This window comes from Xiphophorus maculatus, chromosome 20 (assembly GCF_002775205.1).
Source record: "Xiphophorus maculatus strain JP 163 A chromosome 20, X_maculatus-5.0-male, whole genome shotgun sequence".
NCBI lineage: Eukaryota > Metazoa > Chordata > Actinopteri > Cyprinodontiformes > Poeciliidae > Xiphophorus > Xiphophorus maculatus.
In genome coordinates, this window is record NC_036462.1 from 5,796,846 (window position 1) to 5,808,610 (window position 11,765).

The 11,765-nt window shown below is 44.6% G+C and overlaps 2 protein-coding genes across 3 annotated transcripts; both read left to right on the plus strand.

Moving 5' to 3' along the window:
* Window positions 1–1,023: 1,023 nt before the first annotated feature.
* Window positions 1,024–6,101, plus strand: LOC102236196 (pre-mRNA-splicing factor ISY1 homolog). The gene is made up of 11 exons (XM_005812944.3): window positions 1,024–1,108; window positions 1,397–1,419; window positions 1,654–1,705; window positions 1,778–1,843; window positions 3,160–3,202; window positions 3,273–3,385; window positions 4,489–4,606; window positions 4,674–4,796; window positions 5,527–5,627; window positions 5,731–5,817; window positions 5,886–6,101. The coding sequence occupies exons 1-11, from the start codon at window positions 1,106–1,108 to the stop codon at window positions 5,991–5,993; spliced, it is 837 nt and encodes a 278-aa protein (XP_005813001.1). The 5' UTR covers window positions 1,024–1,105; the 3' UTR covers window positions 5,994–6,101.
* A 493-nt stretch (window positions 6,102–6,594) lies between these two features.
* On the plus strand, window positions 6,595–11,744 carry LOC102216704 (haloacid dehalogenase-like hydrolase domain-containing 5). Of its 2 annotated transcripts, none has more exons than XM_023324579.1 (9): window positions 6,595–7,252; window positions 7,401–7,592; window positions 7,667–7,779; window positions 8,474–8,567; window positions 8,862–8,895; window positions 9,730–9,904; window positions 9,981–10,157; window positions 10,670–10,835; window positions 11,199–11,744. In XM_023324579.1, the coding sequence occupies exons 1-9, from the start codon at window positions 7,196–7,198 to the stop codon at window positions 11,331–11,333; spliced, it is 1,143 nt and encodes a 380-aa protein (XP_023180347.1). In that variant the 5' UTR covers window positions 6,595–7,195; the 3' UTR covers window positions 11,334–11,744. The 2 variants fall into 2 exon arrangements, with proteins under 2 accessions (XP_023180347.1, XP_005813010.1); XM_005812953.2 differs by having other exon boundaries at window positions 6,599–7,252; window positions 11,151–11,744.
* The last annotated feature ends 21 nt before the right edge of the window (window positions 11,745–11,765 follow it).

An 11,765-nucleotide genomic window follows, 5' to 3' on the forward strand; every position in this document is an offset into this window, starting at 1 on the left:
TCAGAGAGCAAGAAGTTTGCTTTTGTTCTGGATTCTATCGTTTCCTCTATCTCTTTTAGCCTCTTCTATCTGCTAACATGCACACGCTGCAGTTTACATAACCATGTTTATGTGTGACTGCCGGCAGTCACACATAAACAGACTGAAAGTGATTAGACTGGCCTTTAGGGAGGGAACAGACTGTAGAGAAGAATAAAAAGCTAAACGCTAGTCTTTGCCTCACCTGGTTCCATCCAAAAGGTGAGCTCAGTGGCCTGGCGCTGGACGGTGAATGTAACTCTGGTTCTGATCCATTTGGATGACATGTATGGCTTTTAACATTTGATCATTTTTCAGCATTAAAGCCTGTTTTCATATGTAGCCAAATCTAATTATTTCTCAAGGTAATTTACACTCAGAGGTTCTGGTCGGGTCCTGAAACTGTTAAACGGACCTGGTGGAGCACAAAGACAGAAATGAATGAAGTCCAACACCTTTAAACTTGGAGTTTAAAGTTAGAGCAGAAAGTTAATCTGAGATTATTAATGTAGTAAAAGAGCTGCTGCCTCGGATCAGAACCATCTTTCATATTCAAGATCTGATCATTAGCAGGTTCGGCTCTAAGTGGACTCCACTCTCTGCCTGATCCAAACAGCAGCGCTCATCTTACTGGACTTCATGGGAGGTAAAAGAACATGAATCAGCACCAAGAAGATCCCCAGCTCTTTCCAGAACCAACCCAGTGGATCTGAAGCGGTTTTGATTGTCTCCATGGGGAAAGTAGTAAAAAATAATTCAAACAGACTAAATTGCAAAAATATTAAATTTGCTGGTTCTAAATTAGGCTGATATCTCTTTAATTTTATTGTTTGTTCTTGCTTCTTATCTATAGAATTGTAATATAATTTTACCTCTATGATCTTTTAAATAAAATAAACTAAAAATTGACTTAAAATGCAAGTAAAGTCCATTTCAAGTTTTATTTTCTGTGAAATAAGCTGCAGTAAAACTTCTCTCCAGCAGGGGCGGTAACTGGTAACCGCTCTGACCGGAAACCGGAAGTAGCGGAACTGTTTGCTGCTGCGCGTTGTTTCAGCTCCATCATCGTTGGACCACAGCTGCAGTCATGGTGAGACTTTCAGCGATTCTGGTTCCGGACTGGTCTGTTTATTGCTTGGATATGATCCGGTTCTGTTCTAGAGAACCGGTCGGCTCTGGACCCGCTGTACTGGGAGTAAACCAGTCAAATCTGACCGGTTTAGACGGGTTCAATATTTTTTTGCATATGATTCGGTTCTGTTGTAGAAAACCGGACCGCTGTTATCCATTGAAATCAGAGCGGTCCGGTCCGGCAGCTGATCTGAACCAGCCACTGGTATGAAGTTGGATAATCGGTGTGTTCTGGTTCTGTTTGCAGGCGAGGAACGCAGAGAAGGCCATGTGAGTAACAGGTTCTGTCCAAACCCACAATCCGGTTCTGCTCACCTGTCCAACAGAGGTTATATTAAACAGACCCAGATAAGGAACGTTCCCAAAAAACAGTTTGGAACCTTGAATCGGTTCTCTAAAGCAGCTGATTCGGACAGTTCCTACCCATCTGCCCAGAACCCGTCCTCCTGTCCGAACCAGGTCTGCTTCCCATGGGTTACCTTCTCCCTCTGCTCTGTCTTTCAGGACGGCTCTGGCCCGCTTCAGGCAGGCTCAGTTGGAGGAGGGGAAAGTCAAGGTCTGGTTCGGTTTGGTTCTGTTTGGTTCTGTGTTGGATCAGTCTGTCTGACTCTGACCCGTCTAACTGCAGGAGAGGAGACCCTTCCTGGCTTCAGAGTGCAGCGAACTTCCAAAGGCCGAGAAATGGAGAAGACAGGTACCAACAGAACCCTGGTAGTACACTGTAGTAACTCTGTAGTATTCAGTAGTAACTCTGTAGTATTCAGTAGTAACTCTGTAGTATCCAGTAGTAACTCTGTAGTATACAGCAGTAACTCTGTAGTATACAGCAGTAACACTGTAGTATACAGTAGTAACACTGTAGTATTCAGTAGTAACTCTGTAGTATTCAGTAGTAACACTGTAGTATTCACAGTGGTGGAGAAAGTACTCATACAATGTACTTAAGTAAAAGTACAAATACACAGACAAAGATTTACTCAAGTAAAAGTCAAAGTACCACATTATTATTTTACTTAAGTAAAAGTAAGAAAGTACAAGCTTTTAAAACTACTTAAGTATTAAAAGTAAAAGTACTTGCCGACCATAATACCTAACGGCTTATATAATGTCATTAAGTGTACCTATTGTATTTAGTTTTAATAAATCAGTAATGTACCATTTTAATGAGCAATGCTGTTACTTGCAAGTTCATGCTAGCTTATAACAATATACAGTAATCGTATTTATTTACTGCAGTCGAGTTCAACAAAAAGCTTGCTAAGATTACATAAAACTTCACTAACACAAATTAATTTAACATCGATAGCGTTTAGCAACTTAACTTACCTCAATATGTTTTTTCAAATTTGATGGTGAATTTTTGAAAGATAGAATTTCATGCTTTTGGGGAAGGCAAAGGCGGCATTGGAATCTCCAGGAAGCGTTTTTTGACCCAGTTATTTCAAAGAAATGTTTTAAATAAGGCCATGGGTGGGGCAGGTCTTCTGGAGGATGACTATCCTTGGACTCCATTCTGGGAGTTAATGATTCTGCAGGTCCTGCGTACTGTGCTGCTCTTCTTGAGGGAGGGCCTAATGGTTATTTCCCGCTTTGGATTGGTTCAGCGGACTGATTCTGCTCTCGCCATTGGATACTTTCAAACTAACGAATAAATCAAAAAACTGAAATGTCTTGGATGTAACGAGTAACGAAACGCTATATAGAAATGTAGTGAAGTAGAAAGTACAGATACTTACTGTTAAATGTAGTGGAGTAAAAGTAGAAAGTATCCATTATTAAATCTACTTAAGTAAAGTACAGATACACGAAAATTGTACTTAAGTAACGAAGTACAAGTACTTCGTTACTTCCCACCACTGAGTATTCAGTAGTAATTGTAGTATTCAGAAGTAACTCTGTAGTATTCAGTAGTAACTCTACTGTCTCCAGGTGACTCTGAACTGTGGTACTCTGTAGTACTGTGCAGTATCATGTAGTACTCTGTGGTACCAGTTGTACTTTCTGTTTCAGATCATCAGTGAAATCTCCAAGAAGGTTGCTCAGATCCAGAATGGTACGTTTGGGCCTAACTGCCTGGTTTTGACCCGGCTCTCTCTTTCGTTGACCTTTGACCTGTCTTTCAGCTGGTCTCGGGGAGTTCCGGATCCGGGATCTGAATGATGAGATCAACAAGCTGCTGAGGGAGAAAGGTCACTGGGAGGTCCGGATCAAGGAGCTGGGCGGACCTGACTACAGGGTAACGTCCTTATTATTGATGGTTGCCATGGAGACCAGGCCTCAGCTGGTCCGATGGGTTGATAAAGTGCTGAGTGAGAAACGATGAATCGGTTAAACTCCTCATTGTGTCAGTAGGTAACTTCTCATCGTCACATTCAGGGTTCCACAAGGCTCAATACTGGGACTCCTACAGTTCAATATCTACATACTCCCACTAGCTCAGGTTGTTAGAAATAACAAGATTAGTTACCATGACAACACAGATGATACATAACTCTACATTATGATGTCACCAGGTGACTCTGAACCATCCAATCACTGAACAGATTCTTAGATAAATGTGTGGATGTGCCAAAACCTTCTCCAGGTGAGCAGAAACTGAAGCTATTAAAGAGGAATAATCTAGAGTCATAGATCTACAGTCAACGCACAGCTTCAGTTCTTCCAGTTGGAAACTAGAGATCAGGCTGACCTCTGGCCTCCAGAGCCACATAAAGCCGGTTCCAGAGTGGGTCTCTAGCAGCTGCAGAACATTTCCAGGACCAGAGGACTAAAGTCTCAGATCAGAGAAACTCATCCAGGCTTTAGTTTCTCTTTAGTGGCTTTAATTCCTGCAGCAGCGTCTTCACAGGTCTGATTGACAACCCAACGGTCCAGAACGCTGCAGCTGGAGTTCTGACTAGAACCAGGAGGATAGAGACACCACCTGGTTCTACACCATCTAGTTCTACACCACCCAGTTCTACAGTCCTTCACTGAGAGACTTTAAACTACTGCTGGTAGTTTATAAATCACTGACCGGGTTAAAGATCTGCTGCTGCTGGACCAACATCCCAGACCTCTCAGGTTCTAGTTCTCGTTCTGCAAACATGGAGAAGCAGCATTCAGCTTCTACGCACCACAAAAACAGTTTTTTGGAACAAACTTCCATAAAACTGCAGAACACAGCCAGAAAACACCTGGCTGTTTTGGCTGGTTAAAAGCCACCTGCTGAGAGATAATTAATAATAAATGAAACATTGACCAGCATTTTGATGGTGACATTTGACTGTAAAGTTAGTTGGTTATTTTCTAATTGCTGACTGGATTTCTGAATCGGACCTCCTGCTGGTTCTGCTGCAGCGGTTTGGGCCGAGGATGTTGGACCACGAGGGGAAAGAGGTTCCGGGGAACCGCGGCTACAAATACTTTGGCGCTGCCAGAGACCTTCCTGGAGTCAGAGAGCTGTTCGAGACCGAACGTACGTACCGCCGCTCTCCGTTTCCTTGGTAACATCGATCGATTCTGACCGGTCGCCTGACCCACAGCCACCCCGGCCCAGAGGAAGACGAGGGGGGAGCTGATGAAGGACGTGGACGCAGAGTACTACGGCTACCGGGACGAAGACGACGGCGTGCTGCTGCCGCTGGAGGCCGAGTACGAGAGGAAAGGTGAAAGGTCGCGGGGGGAAGGAAATTCAATCTTTGGTTTTTGAAGATTTAAATTTTGGAAAATTGCAAATTTCTTGTGTTTTCATAGTTCACAGTGATGTCATCACATAGAGCGGCCACCTTGTTTTACAGCTTCTATTTATTTGGATTTTGGATTCAGGTCGACTCTAGAGGCAGGCTGCTTTTCCTTTATTTAGTCATGAAATAGTAGAAAGTTGTAATGGTAGGAGAATAAAATCATAGTATAACATGAAAAAATGACAAAAACTAAATTAAGGAATGTTGACCATCATGTAAAGTTATACTTTGGTGCAACCCGTCAATTTATTTTCTGCAGCAGGACTTTGTAACAGTAACCGATTCGGTTTCAGGCAGAACCAGATGAATGGATCTGCTCACGTCAGATCCTGACAACTATCAATGTATTTTTGCTCTCTTAATTTTAAGACATTCTTCTGGTGAAATTGCGTCTTTATTCTGTAATTAAACAGAAATACTATGGACCCAGTACTCTACCGTCCAACTCACAGAAGAGACGATTCAAATAAAAAAACACTTCTTGAAAAAATTTTCTGTCATTTGTTATTTCTTTTTTAGTAAAGAAAGCGAGAATTTAAAAAAAAATCAGATCTGGTATTGAAAAAATGTATAAAATATTTTGGGATATGACCCAGCCCTATTGTGTTTCCTCCTTACATATCTGATGCGTTTTGTGTTTTGTGTTTTGCAGCCGTGTCGGAGGCGGTGCAGAAGTGGAGGACAGAGAAGGAGTCGCACGTTCAGCAGGAGGAGGAGGAGGAGGAGAGCATCTACACCGTCCACAACGAAGAGGTAAACCTCAGCCGGCCAATCAGAATGGGCCATGAGGTTCTGATGGAGGTTCTCCTCCTGGTTCTGGAGGATTAAGGTGCGTTTGTTTTGCTTGCCTGGCCAGGTGGAGGATGAGGAGAATCGGGAGGAGACGGAGGGAGAGGAAGGAGTCGGCTTCATCGCTCATGTTCCGGTTCCGTCTCAGAAAGAGGTGAGACCCCCGGTCCGTTCAGAGGTTCTGACCTGGGTTCCGGTTCTGACCCGACCCGTCTGTCTCAGGTGGAGGAGGCGCTGGTCCGGAGGAAGAAGATGGAGCTGCTGCAGCGCTACGCCAGTGAGACGCTTCAGGCTCAAAGCCAGGAGGCCAGAACTCTGCTGGGACTCTGACCTGGTTCTGACTTGGCTGGTTCTGATCCAACTGGTTCTCACCCGTCTGTGTAAATATTCAGTTTTGTACGACATTTCTTTGTTTTTTCATTAAACTTTAAAAGCTCATCTCTTTGTGTGTTTGTTTGGTTCTGACTTGATGATGAAACTTGGGTCATCTGGTGGACAGAACCAGAACTTTTTTTTAAATTTCCGTTATAAATTTGATACCAAAAACACATCGTGATATATATAGTTACCACCAGCCATTACAGTAGATATCGGATATGAATATATTACCATATCTCACATCCCTAACAGGATCCACTGGATAGAACCTAAGATGATGTTGAAACCAGAGGAATCCAGACCAGAACCTTCAGAACCAGAACCCGAGCTGATGGTCACATGACCTCCTTCTGGAGTCTCTTGATTCTGAACATTGAACCAGTTCTGAACCAACTGAACCAGTTCTGCCAGACAGAAGAGCGTCTCTGTCCCAGTGTTCCCAGCTGCTGATTGGTTGATTAGAGGCATCACTCTGCAGCATGTGATTGGCTGATTAGGGAGCGCATGCTGCACGTGTCCTCACGTGAGGACACAACTGCAGTCAGCTGCAACTCATTTACAGCTCCAGGAGTTCTGGTTCTGGATACAGACAGTCTGACCCAGCACGATCAGAACCGAGTATTTAGGTTCTGTTTCCAGACAGAAGAACCATCCTCACCTCATCAGAACCAGAACCATATGGTGATGTCTAGAGATGTTCAGTATTAGCCTGCAGGTTCTGATTTACATAAATTACAAAACAAAAATGTTTCTGAAGCTGCTGATGAAGAAGAGAACCTGAGGAACCGCTACCAACCTTGGTCCTGCTATTCCTCTGACTGCCTGAAGGGGGAGATAGAGTTCCAGGCGTTAAGCTGTTGGCCTCAAACAATTTAACATTTCAGAGAGTGGAGCTCAGGAACGTAAGTCTGAATCTAAGGAACATCTTCTGAAGTTGAGGAGCCTCAATTTAAAGCTAAGGAACGCGGTCTCACGTTAAACGTCGGTCTGAGGCTAGGGAACGGAGGAACAGAGGGAACCTGTGAGTCACCTGGCTTCAACCAATGGGAGACCTCCCATCATCAATGACATCATCATTTAGCCCACCCCAGTGACATCACAGCCCTGTGGTTTTAAAGCAGCAACAGCTGCTGCTCTGAGGTCAGACCGGCGGGATGTGGAGCCGAGGTTTCAGGCTGCAGCTGGTTCGCCAGGCGTCCACTGTGAGACAGGTCAGGGGGACACAGTCATTCCTTCCTTTCTTTTCCACTTCCTTCTGGAGTCCTTCCTTTCTTGATTGCTTACTTTCCTTCCTTCCTTTTGGTGTCTAACTGGTCTGTTCTGCCAACCTCACCTGTCTCCCACCTGTCCGGCCGCCAGGTGGGCGTCCTCTTTGATGTCGATGGCGTCCTCCTGCGCGGTGGATCCGTGATCCCGGCTGCTCGGCGTGCCCTCAGGAAGCTCATGGACCAGAACCAGAACTTTCTGTTTCCTGTTGTTTTTGTCACCAATGCAGGAAGTTGTCCGAGACACCAGAAGGCGCAGCAGCTGTCTCACCTGCTGGACGTGCAGGTAGAGGGGGAGGGGCTTAAAGGCTGCTGCTGCTGTGTGATTGGATCAAAACAAGTCATGCGCTTCTTTTGCAGATCGCACCTGAGCAGGTGGTTCTGTCGCACAGCCCTCTGCACATGATGGAGACGTTTCACAATAAATGTGTTTTGGTGTCCGGACAGGGACCAGTGACCCAGATCGCCCACTCGTATCCGTCACCTGTCACCTGCCAGTGGGTCACCTGCTGGCTCACCTGTTAGCTTTAAAGTTACCCACTGGGCCATTTTTCTTTCATTTGTTGTGGCTGAGTGAGTTGAGACTACAATACTTTAAAGGGGCAGTATGTGTCAAATCAATTGTTTTTGATCTTTCTACAAAACAAAAAAATCTATTTCTTTAGTCTCCATAGCAACCAGTCAGCTGCAAAACACCTGAGTGGAAATAGCCCCACCTTTGAGATGCAGCTCCTCCCTCACCTCCTTAAGACTAGGCAGCAGCAATTAGCAAACACCTGGTGGAACTGCTGAGCTCATTATAGGAGCTGCTGCTCAGAGCAACACTGGTAAAAACATTAAAGGGTTAACAGAGGAGCCATGTTGGCGGAGCTTCAGAAAGAGCAGGAGTTTTTAAAGAGACAGAGGCCCAATTGCAAGACATTAAATCAGGAAGTCACATTTTTTAAGTCATATTTGATATATTTAGCATTTTTATAACAACTACAGGTAACAGTTATTTGATGATGCTATAAAATGGCACTATGTCCCTTGAAAACACATAGTACTGCCCCCTTAAGACTTTGTAGTAACACACGGATCAGAACTCTGATCAGACCTCGGAGATGTTTGGTGGCCAGATGTTGTTCTGAACCTGATGTTTTGGACTCTTGACTCGGTATTTCTCAGTTTGGGTTTCCAGAAGGTCGTAACCGTGGAGGAGCTCTCAGAACAGCACCCCCTGCTGGACATGGTGGACCACAGCAGGAGACCCACCAGCACTGTGAGTCCTGGCTAAACAGAGCAGTTCTGTAGAACCTGGAGTTAATGTATGTCCTGTTTCATAATGATTTTTATAGCTGATCGATAAAACAGTATTTCCAAAAGTGTCCGCTGAATATCTTAGACATGTTTTTAAAGGGGGAGTCTCTGATATGTGCTGCCATCTGGTGGCTAGAGTTGGGAAAACGACCATCTCAGACAGTTTTTTTATATTCTGCCACTGATTAGTTACTGATCCACAGGAAGTGTGCCTCCTGTTCCGGTTGATATATTTTTGTTGTTTTGTTTGTTTCAGCCCAGTTCTTCAAGGATCCTCCCGCAGATGCAAGGTAACACAACCACAACAACGCCCAGAATCTCAGGTTTAATCTTCGGTTCACCATCACCTCTGAAAACCCAACAGCACCTTCAGCTGAACGTTTGATCAGAAAATACAGACTTGTGGTGTAAGAGCCAAAAATGTCAATTTGTGACATTGTTTATTATTGTATATGCCGTAGATATTTTCTTAACCATAAGATTCTCTAAGTATGTTTTTGTATAAAAGCGCCACCTAGTGGACATACTTGAAAATATATGAAAAGTGCTGTAGATCAAAAAGTAAATTGGATGTGACGTGTTTAACTTGGTTACAGTTTTCTGACCGTTACATGTGGAATGCTGTGCAAGATTGAGAAATTGTTTTGTGATATCTACCGAAGGAGAAGTAAAGTTCGTCGTTCATCAGACTTCGTGTGAATTTTGTAAGTACTTCTTGAATTAAGAGATGTTTGTGGAACAGAAACACGTCAACTAAAAGCCAAGCTAGCGAACGCCAACAAAAGAAAACTGAACCTCGAGGTTAGCCACCAGCTAATGAGGTTACAGTAGCCTAGGTCTGACAAACGTCTAAACGGATTATTTGTCTGAGGTCATATTCTTCTACCGTTCAACAAGAATATTTCTGAATTGGATGAACTTTGGTGGCAGGATTTTCTCAGCCTGCTGCTGTTTCATCTCTGAACCACCAGGGGCGCTAGTGACGCCGCTTTAGCCTCCTGACAGCCTTGTGTCTTGAGGGTGTGATGGATTAATGAGAGCTCACATCTTTCCCAGTGGAAAGGCCAAAAGCAGCTTTTTGTTGCCATTTTTGTTTGAAACTGTCTTCCCTTGTGTTGCCGTAGCGATCATCCTGTTTGGGGAGCCAATCAGATGGGAGACCAACCTGCAGCTAATTGTTGATGTACTGCTAACCAACGGTAGACCCGGGTGTGTGTATGACACTCGGCTATCGGCACAGATGCCCGTTCTTGCCTGCAACATGGACCTGTTGTGGATGGCTGAAGCCCCGTCACCACGGTAACAGCCACTCCCTTCAGATGTGGGCGGGGCAGGAGGGCGTTCAGCCATTGGTGACCCGAATGTGTTGCTTCAGGTTCGGTCACGGGATGTTCCTGCTCTGTCTGGAGTCCATCTACAGGAAGATGACTGGTCGGAGGCTGGAGTATGAGGCAGTGCTTGGGAAACCCAGTCTGTTCACGTACCAGTACGCCGAGCAGCTGCTGCGCCAGCAGAACCAGAACCACAAGCTGTCCACCATCTATGCTGTTGGGTATCCGCAACCCATCTCTTAACATGTCTCTGAGTGTGTCTCTGGATCTATCTCCCTCTGTTGCTCATCCCTCAACGCACCTAACCAAACCAGAGACTTGGTAACTGTACCACCTATGATGCACCACCTGTTACCCTGTTTATAACTTTGTCTTAGTCTTCATCTGTAATCCTGAATGAAACCAAAGTCTCTGTGCTATGTTCTGAAACCCCCAGTCTGTGACGCTGTCTTTCTGTCTGTAAGGCTGTCTAACTGCCTGTGCTGTTGAATGACCAAACCTGTGCACCATGTGACTGATCCACCTGTTGCCACAACACTTTCAGGTAACCAAGCACTCTGTCTTCCTCTCTGAAGCAACTGCTGCCTTTGTAGAACTTGGAAGATGGAGATGGTTGGTGTTCCCTGGCTTTAGAGCTTCTGTAAAATGTTCCACTAAACTGATTAATGTTCAATAGCAATACTCTCTAGAGGACTTTTTAAAAAGAAACTTAGACACTGTTCCCGTTGTCTAGAGACAACCTGATGACGGACATCTATGGTGCCAATCTTTATAACCGCTACCTGGCCAAGCACCACACTGACATGATGAGCGACACCAAACTGGTGGCCCAGGGAACCGGTACCCTGGTACCGGTGGTGGAGGAACTTGCCTTTGCGGCTCAGTGCCGCTCCATCCTGGTGGGTAGAGACTGCTTTTTGAAAATTTTGTTGGGATCCTTTAAGGTTTACAGCTGGGATGGATGTGTACACAACATGGATTTTAATGAAGTAGTACAAGTACATTTAACATTTAAATGTATTGCCTTACCATAATGTACCTTACTTTGCCAGACCTTACAGGATCTTTCCTCCTCTTAGCGTACCTAGGTTTTTACAGGTCCATTACCTCGGCAGATGTTACTTCTCTATAAATGACCTTTCTTGACCTTTCCTTGCTTTAACCTTTCTTATTTTGACTCATTGTTGCTATAATGATCCTCTACCTGTCTCCAGGTGTGCACAGGTGTGTATAACCCTCATTCTCCACTGCCTGTTGACCAGAACGTCTCAGAGACGATGGTCCACGGTGAGAACGACCTGAAAGTGGAGCCAGACCTGGTAGAGCCGAGTCACATGGTGGAGGATGTGGAGGCTGCTGTGGACCTGATGCTGCAGCAGGAGAGTCCCAACACCTGACGCACCTGTCCTCCAACTGATCATCTCAACATTTAACATCTAACATGTGGTTCAGACTGGACACTTGGATCACACATGGCCTGTTATCTCCTACCTGTGGTGACTGTCTCTGTCTTATATGAGTAGAGCTCTGCAGGTGGATCTCAAACCGCCTGAAGCTGCACAAGTGATCTTTACATTTTTTATAGCAGAACAGGTGAAGCTAAGCTAGCAGTGCCTTTGAGTCTAGAACTGTGTGAATTCATTTTGTTACTGTGAACATCAGAAAACTAAAATAAACTGTTAAACTTTTTCTCAACCTTGTTGTTTTCATATCGAGTCCAAGCAGGTGAGACATTACCTGTGTAAGTGTGTCTCTACAGGACCAAAGGTCATAGCAAATGTTTAGATCATTCTATATATCATTTTTGAAAAGTGTAACAGTTTACTGCA

Excerpts from the sequence above, each read along its gene's own strand:
- LOC102236196 (XM_005812944.3), top strand. Across the intron at positions 1,844-3,159 it reads CCGAGAAATGGAGAAGACAG|ATCATCAGTGAAATCTCCAA; the intron begins GTACCAACAGAA and ends TTTCTGTTTCAG. Across the intron at positions 4,797-5,526 it reads GGCCGAGTACGAGAGGAAAG|CCGTGTCGGAGGCGGTGCAG; the intron begins GTGAAAGGTCGC and ends TGTGTTTTGCAG.
- LOC102216704 (XM_005812953.2), top strand. The coding sequence starts at position 7,196 with ATGTGGAGCCGAGGTTTCAGGCTGCAGCTGGTTCGCCAGGCGTCCACT. Across the intron at positions 8,896-9,729 it reads GATCCTCCCGCAGATGCAAG|CGATCATCCTGTTTGGGGAG; the intron begins GTAACACAACCA and ends GTGTTGCCGTAG. Across the intron at positions 10,158-10,669 it reads TCCACCATCTATGCTGTTGG|AGACAACCTGATGACGGACA; the intron begins GTATCCGCAACC and ends CCCGTTGTCTAG.